This window comes from Rattus norvegicus, chromosome 20 (genome assembly GCF_036323735.1).
Source record: "Rattus norvegicus strain BN/NHsdMcwi chromosome 20, GRCr8, whole genome shotgun sequence".
NCBI classification, from domain to species: Eukaryota; Metazoa; Chordata; class Mammalia; order Rodentia; family Muridae; genus Rattus; species Rattus norvegicus.
Window position 1 is genome coordinate 25,695,033 of NC_086038.1, and position 22,748 is coordinate 25,717,780.

The 22,748-nt window shown below is 43.2% G+C and overlaps 1 protein-coding gene and 1 non-coding gene across 3 annotated transcripts in view; one reads left to right on the forward strand and one right to left on the reverse strand.

Annotated features, from left to right (window-relative positions):
- Nucleotides 1-22,048, reverse strand: part of Slc25a16 (solute carrier family 25 member 16) — a 57,234-nt gene extending 35,186 nt beyond the window's left edge. Inside the window, exons 1-7 of one of the 2 annotated variants that reach the window (XM_039098864.2) lie at nt 19,778-22,048; nt 13,800-13,892; nt 11,005-11,138; nt 8,108-8,171; nt 5,423-5,544; nt 4,919-4,985; nt 1,855-2,017 (exon numbers count right to left, since the gene is read on the reverse strand). In XM_039098864.2, the coding sequence (XP_038954792.1) occupies nt 1,855-2,017; nt 4,919-4,985; nt 5,423-5,544; nt 8,108-8,171; nt 11,005-11,138; nt 13,800-13,892; nt 19,778-19,907 (773 nt within the window). In that variant the 5' untranslated portion in view covers nt 19,908-22,048. 2 annotated transcript variants of the gene reach the window in all.
- Nucleotides 17,794-17,929, forward strand: LOC120099058 (small nucleolar RNA SNORA70). The gene has a single exon (XR_005497881.1). It is a non-coding gene; the product is annotated as a small nucleolar RNA SNORA70 (small nucleolar RNA).
- Nucleotides 22,049-22,748: the final 700 nt, after the last annotated feature.

Genomic DNA, 22,748 nt, shown 5'->3' on the forward strand with positions numbered 1-22,748 from the left:
ATTTCTTATATACATTTCGAGTGTTATTCCCTTTCCCGGTATCTGGGCAAACATCCCCCTCCCCCCTCCCCTTCCTTATGGGTGTTCCCCTCCCAACCCTCCCCCCATTGCCGCCCTCCCCCCAACAGTCTAGTTCACTGGGGGTTCAGTCTTAGCAGGACCCAGGGCTTCCCCTTCCACTGGTGCTCTTACTAGGATATTCATTGCTACCTATGAGGTCAGAGTCCAGGGTCAGTCCATGTATAGTCTTTAGGTAGTGGCTTAGTCCCTGGAAGCTCTGGTTGCTTGGCATTGTTGTACATATGGGATCTCGAGCCCCTTCAAGCTCTTCCAGTTCTTTCTCTGATTCCTTCTACGGGGGTCCTATTCTCAGTTCAGTGGTTTGCTGCTAGCATTCGCCTCTGTATTTGCTGTATTCTGGCTGTGTCTCTCAGGAGCGATCTACATCCGGCTCCTGTCGGTCTGCACTTCTTTGCTTCATCCATCTTGTCTAATTGGGTGGCTGTATATGTATGGGCCACATGTGGGGCAGGCTCTGAATGGGTGTTCCTTCAGTCTCTGTTTTAATCTTTGCCTCTCTCTTCCCTGCCAAGGGTATTCTTGTGGGGAGGAAGTTTCTATATTATTGCTCATTGTCAAAGGAAGTCAGGACAGGAACTGAAACAGGACAGGATCCGGGAGGCAGGATCTGCTTCAGAGGCCATGGAAGGGTACTGCTTACTTACTGGCTTGCTTCCCCTGGCTTGCTTGGCCTGCTTTTATACAGAATCCAGGACCACTAGCCTAGGGACGGCACCACACAGAATGGACTGGACCGTCCCACACATTGATCACTAATTGAGAAAATGCCCTACAGCTGGATCTCACAGACGCATTTTCCCCACTGAGACTCCTTCCTCTTTGATAACTCTAACTTGTACAAGTTGACACACAAAACCAGTCAGTACACATCTGTAATACCAGCTCCAGCAGATCTGACACCCTCTTCTGGCCTCTGAGAGAACTGTACTCTTATGGACAAGCACACATACATACATACATACATAAAGATAAAATCTAAACAGAGGGCTTTCTGAGTCGGCTATTATATTTTTCCTTCAGTGAAACTTACAATGCTTCATATACTATCTGGAACAAAATAGGTTGTCAAGAATTTAGTGCACACACGCATGCATGCATGCACACACCCCACAAACCATACATATAAACACACCACATATTGTACACATACATATTCACATATCACAATCCACACACACAAAACACACCACATATTATACACATACACACTTACATACCACAATCCACATATACACTTATCCCACATACACCCCAGAGACCACACACACACACACACACACACACACATTAAATGGCTCAAATGTCAGAAACTTCTTGTGAGCAAATTGACCAGAACAAATGAATGGAGCCAGGCAGTGATGGCTCACGCCTTTAATCCAACCACCTGGGAGACAGAAGGCTGATCTTTGTACTTCAAGGCCAGCCTGGTCTACAAATTGAGCTCAAGGATAGCCAGGTGTACACAAAGAAACTGTCTCAAAAACCAACACAAACTAAACAAAAACAAACAAATGAATGCTCATATTTACATGATTTTTTTCAAAGGAATCTATAGGAAATTGTGAGGATTTAGATTAATGTTATTGACTATTGGCCTGTAATTACCTATAATAGGCTTATGAAAAAAAGGATTAAGTTAATATTTATCAAAATTAAGTTGTATTTTATAAGGGATTGTGCTCTTCAATGATCTGTTAGAAGAGAATAAAATGAACAACAATGTCAGACATGACTCAGAGCCAGAGACTTAGGGACTCAAGTTGAGACACTTACGATATCGTCTGTGCTATTGCTCCAGCAACACCACCACAAAGTAAGTTTATGTGAGTTTTCAAGACTAAGACGTTGGGGTTGTCGGACGATGGTCGGCCAAGCAGGGTGGGAGCATAGGAAAGCCCAACACTCTTCAAGGTACCAAAGGTAAAAAAGGAAACACCTGAGAAGCAGGATACAAACTTACTATGGATGAACTGAGAAAGAGATCTGCATTACATGATAACAAATTAATTGAGAAAACAATTATGCATTTCCCAGTCTAAGACAATTGCTTTAATATGTTTAATTAATACTATAAATGATAATTCAAACATATTACCAGTTATCAAAAAACATAGCATGATTTTTCACACACTAATATATACTGTGTACTAAAGGGGCAGAAGTTAAAACTATTTAAAATCATATAGAATAGATTTAAACAGTCTTCCAAAGTTTAAAAAGAATAAAATTTAAATTCATATTTATAATTTGAGCAGGGGAGGGGGGACGGGGTCTGAGAAATAGTCTCACAATGTGACTGTGCTGGCCTGGAATCACTGTATAACTCAGGGGAGCCTCAGCACCTCAGTGCTGAGACTAAAGGCATGCACCACCCAACCCATAGTTCATAGTTTTTATATACATATGAGCATAATAAATAGACTGTGGTGGTTTAAATATGCTTGGCCCATGGAAAGTGACACTATTGGCCTTGCTGGAATAGGTGTGGTCTTGTTGGAGGAAGTATGTCACTGAGTAGGTAGGCTTTGAGGGCTCCTGGACTCAAGTTCCTGATTCCTGGCTACCTACAGAGAACAGTCTCCTTCTGGCTGCCTTCAAGTCAAGATGCGGAACTCGCATCTCCTTCCCGAGAACCATGTCTGCCTGCACACTGCCAAGATGACAATAGACTGAACCTCTGAACCTGTAAGTCGGCTCCAATTTAATGTTGTCCTTATAAGAGTTGCCTTAGTCGGGGCTGGGGATTTAGCTCAGTGGTAGAACGCTTACCTAGGAAGCGCAAGGCCCTGGGTTCGGTCCCCAGCTCCGAAAAAAAGAACCAAAAAAAAAAAAAAAAAAAAAAAGAGTTGCCTTAGTCATGGTGTCTCTTCACAATAGAAACCCTAACTAAGACACGGATGTAATCAGAATAAAGACATAGAAGCCAGCCTCAGTGGAACACACCTGCCAGCCCAACACTTAGGAGTCCTAAGCAAGATCAAGGTTTCAAGGTCATTCTTAGCTAGATAGCATGTTCAAGGCTAGACGAGGGTATATTAAACCTCGTCTCAAAAATAAATATGCACCCAGAAAACAGCTCCATAGCAAAAACAAGAAAATACAGTATGTCTCCAACACAATGAACCTCAAAAACACACAGTCCCAACATGATTTCCTTCATATGAAATGCAGGCCTACAGAGATGCAAAAATTAATGGCTGTTGAGACTTGGGAGTCCTAACTACAGATGAAGATGATGTCAAGCTCATTATGATGATGGCTGTGTGTCTAAAATCAGGTAAAAACCACATCCATGGACAAGCTATATGGTGTTCTAGTCACAACTCAATGAAGCTACTATTGGAAAACAACTGAATTGCTATTCCTTAAAGACACTTTAGGAGCTAGAGAAACAGCTTGGTCTTAAGAGCACTTGCTGCTCTTACAAAGGACACAGCACCCACATGATGCTTTACAGGGGTCTGTAAGCCTCGTCTGGCCTCCAAGAGCAACAGACACATGCAGTGTACACATATACAGGCAAACCACTCACATATAAAATAAAAATATAATTTAAAGACGATAGTGTTCCAGCCAGCATAACAGTCACAGTTATAATCCTAGCACTTGGATTCAAGGTCCTTGGCTATGAAATGAGGCCAGATTGGGCTACAAGACTTATCTAAAAACAAAAAGAGAAACGAGAGAAAGAGCTTCCTGCATATCACCAGGGCTGGCCCCAAACTCCCAGCCTCAGTCTCTTGCATCAACTTTTCAAACACCTGGGATTATGAGCATTTACCACTTTGCCCAAACATCAAATGTATATGAGGTGATCTTGAAATTCTGACCCTCTCACCTTGACCTCTCCAGTGCTAGGATTAAAGCAATGTGCCACTGTACTTTTTTTTTAACTTTATTTTAAAATTTTATGTGTATGAGTGTTTATACATGCACCACATGGATGCCTAGTGGCTGCAGAGACGAGAAGAGGTTGTCAGACATCTGAACCACAGTAACAGATGATTGTGAGATCAAGCAGGTGCTGGGAAGCAAACCCTGGTCTTCTGTACGTGCTCTTAACTACTGAGCCATCTCTCCAGCCCCAAACCTGAATTCTTTGTTTGTTCTTTGTTTTTTTCCAGACAGGGTTTCTCTGTAACATCCCTGGCTGTCCTGGAACTCACTATGCAGACTAGGCTAGCCTCAAACTCAGAAAACTCCATCTGCCTCTGCCTCCTGAGTGCTGGGATTAAAGGCATGTGCTACCATGTCTAGCTCAAAACTGGATACTTAACAACATAACTGTTCATTAAGAAAAAAACGTTAGGGGTTGGGGATTTAGCTCAGAGGTAGAGCGCTTGCCTAGCGAGCGCAAGGCCCTGGGTTCGGTCCCCAGCTCCAAAAAAAAGAAAAAAAAAAAAAAAAGAAAAAAAAGAAAAAAATGTTAACGGAGTACGTTAACGGAGTCACATATTAATAAAAAGATGTAAGATTGCATTTCTATTTAGTGTACATAAACAGTAAACTTTATATATAATTGGCTGAATGACCATATTTGAATTATAATTCTATTTTCATCATAAGTAAAAACCATTTCAGAGAGCATCTTTTCATGTTGTCACTTAAAAAACACTGGTGACATAAATACAAAGTAGGCTTCTGCCAAATTACATTTTGCTTTGCCTTGCTCTGCTTTATGTCTGAAATGGGATCTTGCTGTGTACCCCTGGAAGGCCTGGAGCTGGCTGTGTAGACCAGGCTGGCTTCCAACTCACAGAGCCCTGCCTGCCTCTGCCTCTAAGTGCTGGATGGAAGATGTGTAGCATCTGCCAGCCTGGCCCAGTCTGAATCATACCTGCATATGGAGCCATTCCTAATATAGTAGGCATCAGACCTCTGTAGAATCCAAGGAAACCACCTTCCTTTGAATAAAGAAAGGTAGAGGATTATATCGTACTCATTATGATAAATGCCATCCAATAAAAGCATAATGCAGGGGTTGGGGATTTAGCTCAGTGGTAGAGCGCTTGCCTAGGAAGCGCAAGGCCCTGGGTTCAGTTCCCAGCTCCGAAAAGAAAAAAAAGCATAATGCAATGGAAGTGACTCTAGGCCTCACCTGAAACACAAACTCAAGCTTCTCAGGGCTACTGCTGCTGTTACCATTAATAACTCCTTCCTCCCTCCCTCCTACACTGTGGCTCTGGGAATCAATTCAGAAATTCTGCAGGGTAGGTGAGTGCTCTATCACCGATCTATACCTCTAAGCTGGTATCACTAGTTCACACAGAGAAAGGTAGCTATCCTGACAGTTTCCTAGATACCGGAGGGCATGCTGTGATTTGGAAAGGGGATGGCCTACCTTGGCATAGATTGTCTTGAACGCATGGATGATCCCTGAATAGGTGTGTTCACCTTTCACTTGGAAGGCCAGGCGCACCCTGACCACATCCAGAGGGTAAGTGCAGATAACTGCTGTCATGCCTGAAGAGAATGAACAGCAGACGTCAAAACAGTGACAGCTACATGTGTACACACACACTCCATAGAGTAACGTCTTAGTATTACAAAAATGGTGAAACCTACTCAGAGCAAAGGTGAATTCAAGGACTAAAGACTCAAATCATACAACAGCAGTACCTAAGGAGGGCTAGGGGTTTCTGTTTACTTGGTTTTTTGAGACAGGGTCTCACTATACAGTCTTGCTAGGTTTGACGGTACCACTCCTGGAAAGGGTCAGTTTTTTAAAAATCATCTGAAGTTCCTCTCATTTTGAAATCCTAACGTCAGCACCAAATGATGCAGCTCAAACCCACCATGGGTTTGGTTTTATTGGATGTGAGATTAGTAGTACTGATTATACACCTTTAATCCTAAATTTAACACCTGTAATCCCAGCATTGAGGTGAAAGCAGAAAGCTGAGGATTTCAAGGCCACTCTGTCTAAATAGCTAGTTTGAGACCAGCCTATGCTCCACGAGACCCTATTTCAAAAATCAAACACAAAAACACACTGGGGATCTAGCTCATTTGGTAGCATGCTTGTCAAGTGTTCATGAAGCCCCAGATTCAATTCTCAGTATACATAAACTAGGCGTGGTGGTGGTGGTGGTGGTGACACATGCATATGAATCAGCACGTGGGAAACAGAAGCAGGAGGACCAGGGCTTAAAAACTATCCTCAAGTACATAGCAAGTTCAAGGACACCTATAATACCCAAGACGCTGTAAGTTGTAATGTCTTAAGCTCAGTAGTGGGGAGGCAGAGGCCAGCCAGGACTACATAGTGAGAGTCTATCCTAAAACAGTCAGTTAGGCTGGGAGGATGCTCAGTAGTAGGGCATCTGCTTAGCATGGACCAGGCCTAACTTCCACCCCCAGTCCTGAAAGAAGAAGAAAAAGTTTAGCTCTTACTGCTTTCTTAGAGTTTTTTTTTTTTTTTTTTTTGTTTGCTTGTTGTTTTAGACAGAGTCTTGCTATGCAGCTCATGCTGGCCTAGAACTCTCTATATGGGCCCAAGGTAACATTCAACTAGTAACAGTTCTCTAGCCTTGGTCTCCCAAGTGTTGGAAATGCAAGGACCTACAAGTCCTTGCTTAGAGGAGGGCCTGTGTGTATACACATTACTGCCTGTAAAGTGATTCAGTTAACATTGTTTTCTTGGTTTGGTAGCTTTCTAATTTTATCAAACTTACTTATTTTTAAACATTTAGGTTTTTTTAAGACATGGTCTCTGTATATACCCGTGGCTGTCTTGGAACTCACTGTGTACATCAGACTGGGCTGGAACTCAGAGATCCACCTGCCTCTGCCTCCCAAGTGCTGGGATTAAAAGATACACACCATCACTCCCAGCTTTTAAAAATACACAGCTCAAGTTGGCCTCAATTTCATGATTCTCCTGTTTCCACCTTTTCTGCATGTCCTACTGGTGTGGAGCACACAACCACTGTCAGGGGTTACTTCTGTGTGGTATTCTTCCATGGTCCACTGCTGTGAGGTCAGAGGACAAGTCGCAGGAGTACACTCTCACCTCCACCTTGTGAATGTCAAGTACTAAACTCAGGCTGCCAGGGTTGGCTGCAAGCACCTTCACCTGCTGAGCCATCTCACTTACCCAGGGTTTAGTTTTTGATCCTCTTCTTCCAGAGCCAACCCCCTTACTCCTATTAACCAGTATCCCCATCCCTTGTATCTCTTTCCACTTTCTACTTAACAAATATAAAATTCCCAGTTACATTTGAAGGTGGTTAAAGGTAAACAAAGATACTAGATTACTAGATATAAATTAACTAGAACATTAACTCATCCTTGAATAGGAACAACATATTAACTGTAATCAAGTAAACATGGAAAAATAGAGCCATCAGAGAGTCACAGCTCTAACTAGCCTTATATTACCTCAATAAGTATTTCTTAAGCAAAGATTTTTTTTCTCTTATTTTTAATTGTGTGTGTCCATCTATCTGCGTGTTGAGTGTGTGCACGAGAGAACAGGTGCCCATGGAGGTCAGAGAGATCAGGTTCTACTCGAGCTGGGATACCAAGACACTATGAGCCACCTGAAATGGGAGCTAGGATCCTATCTCAAGTCCTCTTCATGAAGAGAAGTGGGGCTGGAAGGATGGTTCAGTAGTTAAAAGTACATTGCTCTTCCAAAAGACTCCAGTTTGGTTGACAGCACTCAGGCTGGGTACCCTACATAGCCAATAACTCCAGCTCCAAGGTATCCAACACCTCTTCTGGCTTCCATGGGTAGATATGTGTATACACTCCCACATATATTCTCATTCTCTCTCTCTCTCTCTCTCTCTCTCTCTCTCTCTCTGACACACCCACACATGTGCATTTGCATGTAAATAAAATTATTTTATTACAGGCCCACCAGGATTACATAGTAATGCTGTGTCTCAATAAAAATATAGATATTTTAAAAAATAACAGGAAATACTCTTAGCTGTTTAGCCACCTCTCTAGCCCCCAAATTAAGCATGTTGATATAAAGAAAACTTATTTATCAGATATAAAATGTACCTACTCATCTTACCTGCCATGGATCCAGCCATTAATCTATGCACATGACCAGAAACTCCCAGCTTTGTAGTAATGAACTAGAAACCAAAAACACTGAATTAAACGAGATGATATTTTATGTGTTGAAATACTGTTAAAGGAGCCAGAAAGACAACTCAGCGGTTAAGAGCATTTGCTGCCCTTGCAGACCTGGGTTCAGTTCCCAGCACCCACATGGTGACAAGGCAGCTTATGACGGTCCCTAACAACAGTTCTAGGGGATCCAATACCCTCTTCTGGCTACCACAGGCACCAGACATGCACCGTACATACACATAGATATATATATGCAAGCAAAACATTCATATACATAAAATAAAATCCCAGCACTTAGAAGGCAGACCAGATCTCTGTGAGTTCAAGGCTAACCTGGTCTACAGAGAAAGTTCAAAGACAGCCAAGACTAAACAAAGAAACTTGTCTCAAAAAAAATATTTTTTAATTTCTTTATATTGGTGTTAACTACATGTATGAAAGTGCAGCACCAGTAGAAGGCAAAAGAGGGTGTCAGATTCCCTGAAACTGGAGTTACAGATGCTTTTGAGCCACCATATGGGTGCTCAAGGAATCAAGCCTGGGTTCTTAAGAAGAGCAGCCAATGCTCTTAACCTCTAAGCCATCTCCAACCCAAAACATAATTTCTTTTTTTATGTAAAGTCAGGCTGGGTGTGGTGGCTCATGCCTTTAATACAGCAAAGGCTGGTGGGTCTCTGTGAGTTCAAAGTCAGCCTGGTCTATAGAGCAAGTTTCAGGACAGTCAGGAATACATAACAAAAACCTGTCTCAAAAACAACAACAACAACAACAACAACAACAACAACAAAAACAACAACAAAAACACCCAAAAAGCAAAAAACAAAAACAAGAAAAGAGGGGTTGGGGATTTAGCTCAGTGGTAGAGCGCTTGCCTAGCAAGCGTAAGGCCCTGAGTTCGGTCCCCAGCTCTGAAAAAAAAAAAAAAAAAAGAAAAGAAAAGAAAAGAAAGAAGTAAACTTTGAAAGATAAGAGAAATCTAATGAGAATAAGAAGAAAGCTGTCGGGCTGGAGAGATGGCTCAGTGGTTAAGAGCACTGACTGCTCCTCCAGAGGTCCTGAGTTCAAATCTCAGCAACCACATGGTAGCTCACAACCATCTGTAATGAGATCTGATGCCCTCTTCTGGTGTGTCTGAAGACAGCTACAGTGTACTTATATAAAATAAATAAATAAATAAATCTTAAAAAAAAAAAAGGAAGAAAGCTGTTGAAGCACTGCTGCAAAATAAACTTTTGAAACATGATTTCCCTTATTTAATAACAAAGTCCCAAACTGAGAATACTGTTCACTGGTAAAACATTTGTCTAGGATGCTCAAGTATCTGAGTCTGATCCTCAGAACAACGAAATATTTGTGCATGTGTGTGTGCGCATAATTATACGTTTATATAATATGCATTCATTAAGTATGCTATACATGTACACTTTATGCCAATTGAAAACATATAAACATAATAAATGAATATAAATATATAAATATAAAAGTTCCTCTGGTATTCTCAGAGAACAGAAGAACAAGCCTATTAAATGGGCTGGAGAGACAGAGCAGTAGGTTAAGAGTGACTGCTGCTTATCCACAGGATGTAAATTCTGTTCTGAGCACTCTAACCAGCTAACTCCAGCTCCAGGGGAAATCCAGAGCTTTCTTCTGGCCTCCACAAGCATCCATACGCACACATACATATAAATAGTTTTTTAATTTTATTTTGTGTGTGTGAGTGTGCACACTCATGACGTTAGGGGAAAAGGAGTCAGCTATCTATTTATGGATCCCAGGAACTGAATATGGGTTGCTAGGCTTGACAGAAGCCACCCTTACCCTCTAGCCACCTCAGTGACCCTGTATCTATCTTTCTGGAAGGCACTTTTGAACAGGGCATGGTGGTATACGCCTACAATTCCAGCACTTGAGAGGGAGAGGAGGGAAGATTAGGAGTCCAAAGCCAGTTTTGGCTACACAGTAAATTCTAGGCCAGCCTTACATAAATTCCAGATCCATCTCAAAACAAACTAATAGGAAATGAGAAGATGCTCAATTGCCACAGAAACCTAAAAGCTTGCACTGGATTCACAGCACCCAAAATTAACTTTGAAGCTAAAACCATTAGTGTGCACAGAATTGTAGGCTCAATCCCCAGCACTGAGGAAAAAATTCCAAGAGAGCATGCCCATATAATCCCAGGGTAGAGAGAATCTGTTGTGTGTTGTATGGTTGCAACACTTGTCAATAAAAATCCTATGGCCTATAGAAAAGGGCGGAATAGAAGGTGAGACATCCAATTAGCAGAAAGGATTCTGGGATAGAGGCAGGCTGGGATTTGCTTGGAACATGGAGGTCAAAAACATGGCAGCTGAGCAGAGGTAACCAGTCACATGGCAGAACTCAGACTAGAATAAATGGAATAGTAAGTTATGATCTAATCAGGGAACCAACCTAAGCTTACGGCCAAGGTGCTTGTAAATACATTTTGAGTCTTAGAGTCTTTAGAGGCTTGGGCCTCCAGTTCCTGGAGGAAAAAAATGCACTCGACATCCAGACCTGGGAGGCTGAGGCATGAGGATCATTAGGTCAAACCTAGCCTGTGCTTAACATAAAGATATTGTTTCAACACCACAAAACATGCAAGGGACTACAAGATGATTCAGCAGTAAAGACACCTGCCCCAAGCCTGAGAGCCTGAGTCCAATATGCAGACCTCACAGAGGGAAGGACTTTTACAAGTTATTCCTTGATCTCCATACACACACACACACACACACACACACACACACACACACACACGTTTGGCATTAAACATAACATTGAAAGACATGAAAGGAAGAAAAATCCAACTACCGTTTTATAATGCTCAAAGGCCATGAACTGGATTGCACCGTAGGGAAAGATTCGAATCATCATTGCACCGTTTCCTTTATATAATCCAAGGTAGCCTTCCTTTTGGGGAACAGCGCGCAGTGCAGAAAGTACCCCTACTCATGGAAAGAGTTTAGAAAAAGATTAAAAATTAGAAGTTAAGGTGATGGAAACTTTGAGCCAGGCATGTGTCTCACATGTGTAATCTATGGTAACTCTTTTTGTTCTTCTTTCTGTTTGTATGTATTTATTATTGTGTATGTGTTTGAGAACGTGTGCTCGTGTCACAGTATGTGTGCAGGTCAGTGGACAACTTTGAGCAGTAGGTTCTCCTTACATATTTATATGGGGTTCTGGGAATCAAACTCAAGTCATTAGGCTTATGTGGTAAGGGTTTTACACACAAAGCCATCTTTCTGGCCCTTATTTCTCCTTTTTTCTTTCTTTTTGTTGAGAGAGAGAGAGAGAGGGAGAGAGAGAGAGTGTGTGTGTGTGTGTGTGTGTTTTGTGATAAGGTTTCACCATACAGCTCCAGTTGGCCTACAATCTGTAACTCAGAGATCTGCCTGCTTCTGCCTCCTGAATACTGGACTAAAGATGTGCGCTAGCTTGACCCTTGTTTTGTTTTAATCTCAACTTGGGGGAGGCTAAGGGAGGAAGATCACATGTTCAAGGTCAGCCTCAGCTACATGTAAATTTGAGGCCCAACCTAAAGAACAGTGTCCTAATGTTCCTTCCTCCAATAAACGTATTTAAATTCACTGGTAGAGATTATTAAACCATCATTCATACTGAAATGTTATTTGAGAAATTACATAATTTCATGAGTGTTTTGGGTTTTTTTTTTTTTTTTTTTTTTAGAAAGGGTCTCCTATGACTGAGGTTGGCCTTAAACACACTAGGCAGTCAAGAATGACCTTGAAGTCTTGATCATCCTGCCTCTACCCCTCAAGGGCTGGTATTATTACTGTGCACCATCATGCCTGACCACAAATGGTAATTTATTTTTTAAATACAATTTACTTATTTTATTTTATATATACAACTGTTTTGCCTACATGTGTGTATGCACCACATGAGTTCCAGATGTCCAAAGAGGTCAGAAGAGGGCATTGGAACCCTGGAACTGGAGCCATAGATGGTTGTGAGCCACTGTGTAGGTGCTAGGAACTGAACCCAAGTCCCCTAAAAAAATAACAAATCCACCCTTTGAGCCATCTCTCCAACCCCAGCCTGGAAGTGGTAATTTCTATACAATAAGTAAACATTATTTATCTAAACCATATAAATACACTTTACTCATAACTGTACTCGATGTCCTGGTACTCGGGAGGCTGAGGCATGAGGATCATTAGTTCAAACCTAGCCTGTGCTTAACATAAAGATACTGTTTCAAAACCACAAAAGATGCAAGGGACAACAAGATAAAACATAAAGCTCAGGATAAAGCTGGAGATATGGCTCAGCGGTTAAGAGCACTGATTGTTCCTCCAGAGGTCCTGAGTTCAAATCCTAGCAACTACATAGTAGCTAAAAACCATCTGTAATGAGATCTGCTGCCCTTTTCTGTTGTGTCTGAAGACAGTTACAGTGCAGTCATATATATATTAAATACTTCTTTAAAAAACATAAGGTTCACCACTGATCAGGACGTGATGGCACACATCTTTAATCCCAGTACTCTAGGGGTAGAGGCAGGTGGATCTCTGTGAGCTCAAGGCCAGCCTGATCTACTTAATGAATTCAAGACAGCAAGGGCTGTATAGAGAGGCCCTGCTTCAATCAATCCATCAATCAATAAAAAGAAAAAAGAAAAACCAAAAAACAAGCTGGGTAATGGCAGTGCATGTCTTTAAACCCAACTCAGAAGCAGAGGCAAGAAGATCTCTGTAAGTTCAAGGCTATCCTGGCCTACAGAGTGAGTTCCAGAAAAGCCAGGGCTATTAGAAAACCCTATCTTGAAAAAACAAACAAACAAAAACAAAGAAAAAGAAAAATGAAAGAAAAGGAGGGCGATAAGGCCCTTGCAAGGCTTGTCCCAAACACAAACATTAAGTCTACTCAGGCAGATAATATTCCATTCCTTTTTATCTTTGGCTTTTGGGCAAGTTGGCAAAATTCCAACCTAGCTTTTTGCCCACTTGACACAAGCTAAAGTCATGTGAGAAGGGAGAGCATCGATAGAAAAAAATGACTCCATAAAATAGGGCTATAGGCAGGCAGGCCTGTAGGCCATTTTCTCAAATAGTGACTGATGTGGAAGGGGCCAGCACATTGTGGGTGGGATCACCTCTGAGTTCTATAAGAAATTGGTCCTGGGTTCTACAGGAAAGTACACTGAGAGCCGGGCTATGTTAGTACACGCCTTTAATCCCAGCACTCAGGAGGCAGAGGAGGGCAGATCCAGGCCAGCCTCTGGTCTACAGAGGACTGCCAGGGCTACACACAGAGAAACTGTCCTGAAAAACAAAAAGAAAAAAAAATGAAGAAAAGGAAGTAGAGGAGGAAGAGGAAGAGGAAGAGGAGGAAGAAGGCAGACTTTGGCCAAGCTGTGAAGAACAAGCCAGTAAGCAGCAATCCTCCATGGCCGCAAGTCATCCTGATGCACACCTCTGCATCAGCTCCTATGGGTCTGCCCTGTTTGAGTTCCTGACTGTCTTCCTGATGAGCTGTGATACAGAGAAGCAAGCATAATAGACCTTTTCCTCCCCAGTGTGCTACTGGTCACGGTGTTTTACCACAGCAATAGAATAACTAAGACAGCATGTAGAGCTCACCTAAATGTTTGTAATGGTGGTTGTGAGCTTGTAATAAAACCTTTACTCGATCCAAGGGAGCAACTGTGGTTTTGGCACAGCATCCAGCAATACCTAAAAAAAAAAAAAAAAGAAGGAAAGGTCAGAAAGAAACTGGATGCTATCTCTTCCTTTTTCTTTTTCTTTTTTTTTTTTTTTTTTTTTTTTTGGTTCTTTTTTTCGGAGCTGGGGACCGAACCCAGGGCCTTGCGCTTCCTAGGTAAGCGCTCTACCACTGAGCTAAATCCCCAACTAACTTTTTTTTTTTTTTTGGTCCTTTTTCTTTTTTTTTTTTTTTTTTTTTTTTTTTTCCGGAGCTGGGGACTGAACCCAGGGCTTTGCGCTCGCTAGGCAAGCGCTCTACCACTGAGCTAAATCCCCAACCCTGTGCCATCTCTTCCAAAAGGGAAATCATCACGGGTGCAGTCAGAACACCAACTACGGTTCAGTTTGGTCTCCATGGGGAGAAGTACTGAGTAATAAATAGGTTCTGTAGATCAATGGTCCTGTTCCCTGTAACTTAGGCAATTTCTAAGCAATGTAATACCCAATGATGGATGTAAGACCCAATGATGGATGAACAGAGGGCAATTTAACCCAACTAGGAAGTTCCATTTAAAACTCTCTTCTAGAAATGCTTTTCATTAAAACACCAACCTTTGCCTACAAAAGCAATCATTCCTTTACAATGCAGCAAGTATGCATTTGGTGCCTACTCTGTTGCAATGGTGGCCAGGTGTGCATGGAAGGAAGAGAATGCTTATAAGAAGTTCCCATAGAGGACTGAGCTGTTAGTCTACCAACAAGGATAGCTCTAAAATGACTGAATAAAGGACATGGCAGTTCCCACCAGCCTTTGGGAGGTTGAGACAAGAGAGCTCTGTGAGTTCTCATTGCTGCAGTTTCAGACTACCTTGAGCTACCGAGTGAGATTAGGTCTCAAAAAATTAAATGAGCATCAGCCCATGCCTTTAATCCCAGCACTTGAGAGGCAGAGGTAATCAGGTTATCTGTGAGTTAGGGGCTAACCTAGTCTATATAGTGAATTCCAGGACACCAGGGCTACAGGACTATAAAGAGACCTAGGCCCAGAAGAACAAAACTACAGAAAGAAATGAGAGCTAGTGAGATGGCTGTAGTAGCTTAAGATACTTGCTGTCAATCCTCATGACCTGAGTTTTGACCTGAGACCCACATTATGGAAAGAGTAAACCAATGCCCACAAGTTACCCTCTGACCTATACACATGCTCCACACCCACTCAAATAAATGTAATTTAAGAAATGTTAGGAAGCCGGTTGTGGTGGTGCATGCCTTTAGTCCTGGCACTCATGAGGTAGAGCCTGTGAGTTTGAGCCCCATCTGCTCTACACTTCAAGTTCCAATATAGCCAAGGCTACATAGTGATCCTGGTTCAAGAAAAGAGGAAAGAAAGGAGAGAAAAGAAAAGAACCTCAGGAGCTTGAGAGATGACTGGCAGTTAAGAACACTGGCTGTACTTCCAGAGGACCTGAGTTCAATTCCCAGCACCTACATAGCTACCCATAATGATCTGTAAATCCAATACCAGGGGATCCAATGGTCTCTTTGGCATCCATTGGCACTACCATATGGTGTGCAGACATACATACAAGTAAAACACCCATACACGAATGGAAAAATTATTTAATTTTAGCACACACACAAAAATAAGAAGGCTTCCCAACTAGAACCAGGAATAGGTTAAGTACTATAATATCAGCACTTGGGAGACAGAAGCAGGAGATCTGCCTCAGCTGCATATCAAGTTACAAGGCAGCCCAGACTACATGGGAGCCTGTTTCAAAACCCTACTACCACTACTCACTGCAAAACCTGAGGACTGGAATTTGGGTTTGAGTTCAAATCCCTTGTATCCATGTAAAACCTGGGCATGGTGACATCTGTCTGTAAACCCCAGCATTGGCAGTGGAGACCAGCAACACCAATCTCTGGGGCTCCCTGATCAGCCACCCTAGCCTAGCTAATCAGCAAGCTCCAGTGAAAAACTGCTTCAAAACCTCAGGGGTTTTGAAAACACAGTGCTGCATGTTTTAAATCTCGGCACGGGGGAAGCCAAGGCTGATAGATCTTGGTATGTTCTAGGTTATCCGAAGCTACATAGTAAGGCCTTGTGTGAATAGATGGGTGGTTAAGTGGGTAGAGATAGATAGATAGATAGATAGATAGATAGATAGATAGATAGATAGATAGATACATACATACATACATACATACATACATACATAGAAAGAAGATAGAAGATATAGATAAGAAAGAGAAAAAAGAAGGATGACACTGGTGGATCACACCTGTAATCCTAGTTCTCAGTCACTTGGGAGGCTGACACAAATCAACTGCAAGAGTTAGAGGTCATTCTGAGCTAAGTAGTTAAGTTCTAGGCCAGTCAGGACTACCCAGAGAGATCCCATTTCAGGAAAGAAAAAGAATAAGAAAAGAAAAACTTGAGTATTCACTTTGTAACAAGCACTAGGCTAAGAGATCTGACCATAGACACTGTGCTGAGATTATTACAGTCTCATTTAACCCTTTCAGTACTCTAACGTCACAGAGTCTGGTGGCACAGGCCTGTGATCCTACCTACTGGAGAGGCTGAGCGGAAGGATTCCAAGCTTAGAGCTTGCCTGTGCAACAGGGCAAGTGCAAGGCTACCGCGGGCAACTTAGTGAGAGTGAACATGAGCGAAAGGGCTGGGAGGCTGGGCTGCTCTTGCAGAGGACTGGTATATTGTGGCTCACAACCACCTGTAATTCTAGTTCCACAGTATTGAGCAACCTCTTCTGCCTGTGGGCACCAGGGCTGCACAGGGCACATATAAATACATACATACACGCAGGAAAACACACATAAAAACTAAATAAGTAATTATTTTTTAAAAAGGAAAGAGAAGAGGAAGCAGCAGCAGGAACAGCAAAGCAGGGTGTGGTGGCCACATCGGACTGAGACCTGGCATGAAGAAAGCAGAGGCAGGGGTCTGAGGGATTCACAGTCCCCTTCAAGTATATACTAAGTTGGAGGCCACCATGTGACACATGAGAGTCTGTCTTAAAAAACTCTAGCTGGGGAGTTCAATTCCCAGCAACCACATGGTGGCTCACAACTATCTGTAATGAGATCTGATGCCCTCCTCTGGTGTGTCTGAAGACAGTGACAGTGTACTCATATATAAATAAATAAATAAATCTTTTTAAAAATTTTTAATTAAAAAAAAACTATCTCCCTGGTCTGGCAAGATGGCTCAGCACACATGTAAAGGCACTTGTCTTCAAGTCTGAAGCTCTCAGTTCAGTCCTCAAGATCCACCTGGTGGAAACAGAGAATTACTCCAACAAGATAGCCTCTGACCTCCACACATGCTTGGCATGCCTGTGCCCACAACCATGCATACAATAAACAAACAATCAAGCAAGCAAATGTAATTTGTTAAATGTTAGTATCTTGTGTGTATGAGTGATTTGCCTGTAGGTATCTTTGTGTAACATACGTATGCCTGGTACCTGCTAAGGTCCGAGGAGAGCTGGATCCCCTGGGACTGCACTTAACAAACATTTGTAGTGTCAGGAAAGTGCCGGGAATCAAACCTAGCTGTTCAACACGAGCAACAAGTGCTCAAACTGCTGAGCCAACTCCTCAGATCCCCGAAATTATTTTTTAAAGGCAGGATCTGGCAAGATGGCCTAGTGGGGCACAATGTTTGCCACCAAGCCTAAGGACATGAGTAGGATTCCCAGGGCCCACAGTTGACAAGAGAGAACTGACACTTTATCCTCTAAGTTCCACATGAGAGTGTGATAGGTACACACAGGCGCACAGAGGTTAAGTTTTAAGTAAGTAAAAAGTACGTTATGTCCCATTCCCAAAAAAGTGCTGGGCATGGTGGCACATACCTATGAGCCCAGGACTAGACTGTGGAGGCAGAAATGGGAGCATTGGGAGTTTAAAATTAGCCTCAGCCAATCAGGTTCCTTCTTCATAGGGATCTGGTGATACAATGGCTGCCAAGAACAAAATCCTTGATAGTGTATGCAGCCTGTTCCATGCCTGAGTTCCCCTTAGAGACCTTCAAAACAGTCTTCTAATGGATACTGGTATCTCTGAGCCCAACCAACCTAGGGTCCCCCCCCCCCAAAAAAAATAGACAAAGTGCCTTTGGGAAAGCCAGGCAGAGTGGCAAGGGCTCATGCAGTGGTTTGAATGAGAATGAGCCCCCTAGTATCATATTCTTAAATACTTGGTCCCTGATTGGTGGAACTGCTTAGGAAGGATAGGGAGGTGCAGCCTTGTGGAGAAGGTGGGTCACTGGGAGTAGGTTTTAAGTTTCAAAAGACTTCCACTAGTGTGTCTTTCTGTGCCTTCTGCTTGCTGACCAGATGTGAGTTCTCAGCCATGGCTTTGCTCTGCCGTCATGGACTCTAATACAAAGCCCAATTAAACATTTTTTTTTTGAGATAGGGTCTCTATATCTAGCTCTGGCTGTCCTGGAACTTGCTCTACAGACCAGGCTGGTATTGAACTCACAGAGATCTACCTTCCTCTGCCCCCAAAGTGCTGGGATTAAAGGAGTGGGCCAGCACACCCAGCTGACAGATCTTTCATTTTCTGATATATATATATATATATATATATATATATATATGTCTAGATATATATCTAGATATACATATATATGAAGGTCAAAGTAGGCAACTAGGGGTGTTCCAGTAATGTAACATATATATATATATATATGTATATATATATGTGTGTGTATGTATATGTATATGTGTGCATATATATATATATATATATATATATATATATATATATATATATATATATATATATATCTCCCCTAAGACAGAGTTTCTCAGTGTAGCTGTGACTGTCCTGGTTGTAGACCAGGTTGACCTGGAGCTTATGTAGATTCACCTGCCTCTGCCTCCAGAGTGCTGGGACTAAGAAATGTCTTTTTAATCTGCAGAAGAAAATAATTACATTCCCAGCACAGCTGATGCTATGACACTATCTTTTTATTGCCAGTCATAAATAGTTAAGTAATGGCAACTCAAATAATCAATCATTGTGAGGAGAGGGCGGTTAAGAGATACAACCATCTGCATACAGAAAGGGGGAGGAAACCTGAGACATGTAAACCAGATAGATGGTCATGAACCCACAAACCACAGCACTACTTTTTCAAGCAACTGCAAGCTTGTTTACCACAATTCCTGGAACCAGTTTTGGTTGTAGGCAGTTTGCACAATACCCTTAGTCATTTTATTTTGTTTTTGAGACAGGGTATCACTATGCATTCCTGGCTTGCCTGGAACTTGCTATGTAAACCAGGTTGATCTCAAACTCAAGATCTGCCTGCCTCTGCATCCCCGGTGCTGCAATTCAAGGCATGTTCCACCATGTTCAGTTCATATCCTAGTCTAGTTTTCAAAGTTAGCCTCCAGAGATGGACTGCGGCATGTGCCTGTAATTCCAGCACTTACTTGGGATGTAGAGACAAGAGAATCAGGAGTTTAAAGCCAGAGTCAACTACATAAAGGAGTTTGAGGTCGGGGCTACATGACAATTTCTCATATCATTATACTCGTGCGCGCGCGCGAAGGAGGCACAAGCCCAAGTTAGCCTCTACCTCCAATATTTGTTTTCTTTTTAAGCAAACAGCAAAATCCAATCCTAAACTGTCACTCAGGTCGTTGGTAACAGAAAGGAGTGGTGCCCACCATGTCCCACCTAAAGGATCCTTTTTTCGACCTTTGGGAAAAGGTGCTTGGTTCAGCAGAGGGATTAACCCCGGCTGCAGCGGCTGAAGTAAAGACCCGGCTGGGCGCTGCAGCAGAAGCCCGGGACTGTCACGGCGGCTGCTGGCTCTGACTGGCCTGCGGCTGGCTTCACCACCCAACTCCAGGATCCCAGCGGTGAACACCTACCTCCGGCTAAGAAGGAACGCAGCCAGTAGAAGTCTCGGCGAGAGGTCGGGCCCCCGCTCCCCGCCGCCTGCGGCACCGCGGGTGGAGGCTCGGCCGCCGCCAGGGCCGCTGCAGCCACCAGGGCCGCCATCCGGACCTGCGCCACGTCCCGAGCCTCCGCTGCCAACTTACAAAACACTAGGAAGCACCATGGCTGTTGCCGGCTCTGACAGGAGCCGAGCTGCCGCGCGGGCGGGGCTAAATGATGCCCGTGGCGCGGCGGCACGGAATGATGACGCACGCGGCCGCAGTTGAGTCCAGGCCTAGAGAGCAAGACGGAAGTGGGCGTCACCCAGGGGATCTGGGACGCTCAAGGTTCCGATGTTTGCGATGAAGGTTTGTGAGCCTCTTTAGCCAGACTAGTTTGTTCAGGCTTGCAGTCTCAGCGAGTCTGGTGGAGGTCAATGGAGATCAAGGCCCGTCTGAGCTACGTAACTCATGCCTGTAATCCCAGCACTCAGGATTCTGAAGCAGGGGGATCACCTCCAGCTGAAGGCCAACCTGGATATCATAGTGAGTTCCGGACTGGCCCGGGCTGCTGAAAGAGACTGTGTCAAAATAAAAGGCTAGTCAAGCTAGCTGGCTCAACGGGTGAAGGCACTTGCCACTAGGCTGGACGATCTGAGTTGTCTCCAGACCCGGCCTAGTTGAAAAGTTATTCTTAGACCTCCATACATGCACCTTGGCAGCGCATACGCACACGAGGGTGTGCACACACACAAACACATTATAATAAATGTTAAGAGCTGGAGAGATGGCTTAGCAATTAAGAGCACTCTTTCAGAATATCTGGGTTTGGTTCTCGTGTGTGTGTGTGTGTGTGTGTGTGTGTGTGTGTGTGTGTGTGTCCCTGGCATTAACACAAGCAGCTCAGCTTTACCCTTCTGATCCATCCCATCTTCTACTAGTCATATCTCAGTCCATCTCACACAATAAATTCTTCTTTAACCTGATAACTCTCTTTTATTTCTTTCCTCCTCTCTCCCTGCCTTTCTCCGGGCCGGCTATGGAGACTTGGCTTGTTTAGAGGTTCTTGCAGAGTGACAGAGCTATTCCCACACCCTTTATCGAAGATCCACCCTCCTCTCTTAGGTCATCCTCTTTGACCAAATAGGCATGTAGCTCTGGAAGGCATGTATATGGAGTGGGAAGAGGGGAGGAGACACTCACATAGCCAACCAGATCAACTGGTTGATCAACCAGATCAGTGGGGTGACATGGTGCAGCCACAACACCCTCACACCCTTGACCTAGTACTAAAGACTAAATATGGCCCAGACACTTCTGCCTCAACTCTGCATGTGCTAAGAGTACAGGATTTTACCACCACTCCTGGGGTGCTCTCTGTCTCTGTGGGGAGAGGGGGATAAAAGAGACTGGGAATCCATTGACCTCAGCGCTCAGAGCTTATCAAATGCTAGGCAGACACTTTACCCCATTTGTAACTGACATCTAGGTTACCAACATTTGAACTCCCAATCTTCTCTTCTAAGTAATGGTAATTCATTCAGTTTTCACTCTTCCACAAATAGGAACATTTTCTCCTCTTCATAAACTAGAAAAAACACAGAACTCAGTCTCCCTGCTTTCTCTAGCCCTCTACTGTGTGGTCTTGACATAACAGCTAACACAATGTTTTAAAACTATACATTTATTCATGTTGTGGTTGGGGGAGCACATGTGTGGAGGTCACAAAACAGCTTATGGAGTCAGGTGTCTTTCTCCTTGCACCACATGGCTCTTGTGGTTCAAACTCAGACCCTCAGGTTTAATAGAAAGTATCCTTACCCTACTGTGCCACCTTGCTGATCCTAAAGACAAAATAGGTTGACATGGTGGCTCATGCTTGTGATGACAATGTTGGAAAGGCTGGGGCAAGAAAAATGACAAGAGTGTCAAGCCAGCCTGCCCTACATGATTCTGTCAAAGCTACCCTGGGCTACAGAGTGAAGCCTGTTAGAAGAAGAGTACAATCAAGGGCTTCAGGATGTCACTAAGGTGCATAGACTGCAACAAGCTCTAGTTTGACCTTCAGCACCAAAGTAACTGGATGTGGTACTGTGCACTCCTGCAATCCTGGGCTATACAAGGAGAGCCATCTGAAGCAAAAATGTTTTAAAGAGAGCAAGTGTGCACCTTACAGTGGTCGAGTGAATGTCCACTGTATCATAGCAACTAGAACAGGGTTCAGACACACTGGCCTCTTTGCTAGACAGATGTGTGCTGCCACGCCCAGCAGATGATTGATATACAGAAAGATGAATCTTCTCCACTTTCCCACTTCTAGAATATCTGGACAATAGTATTCCTAGACTAAAAGAGACAGTTTAATCCTGTCTCTCAAAGAGTTTGCTGTTTTTCACGGGATGAGTGTAATATTAATAGAAATATATATCACACAAAGGATAAATGGGAATAGCACTAGGCATGGTGGCTCCTTATGACTCTTTTTAGAGATTTATTTCATGTATGTGAGTACACTATCGCTGTCTTCAGACACACCAGAAGAGGGCATCAAACCTCATTACAGATGGTTGTGAGCCACCATGTGGTTGCTGGGATTTGAACTCAGGACCTTTGGAAGAGCAGCCAATGCTCTTAACCACTGAACCATCCCTCCAGTCCTCATTATGAGGCTTTAGAGGCATAGACAAGTAGATTCCTGTGTCTTCAAAGCCAGCCTGGTCTACATAAAGAGTTCCAGGACAGTCAAATGCTGTTACACAGAGATACCCAGGTCAGCCAGGCCTGCATATGGAGACAAGCCAAACCAAATGGGAACACAGAGAAAATAAATACATGTTTTAGGGAAGACAGCAGTTAGACTGTCCATGGCATGGATAATCATGGGCAAGCACAGAGCTCAAGTGCTCACAAGTAAGGAACCATAACTTGTTCAATAAAGAAAAGACAGATGGCTCAGCGGTTAAGA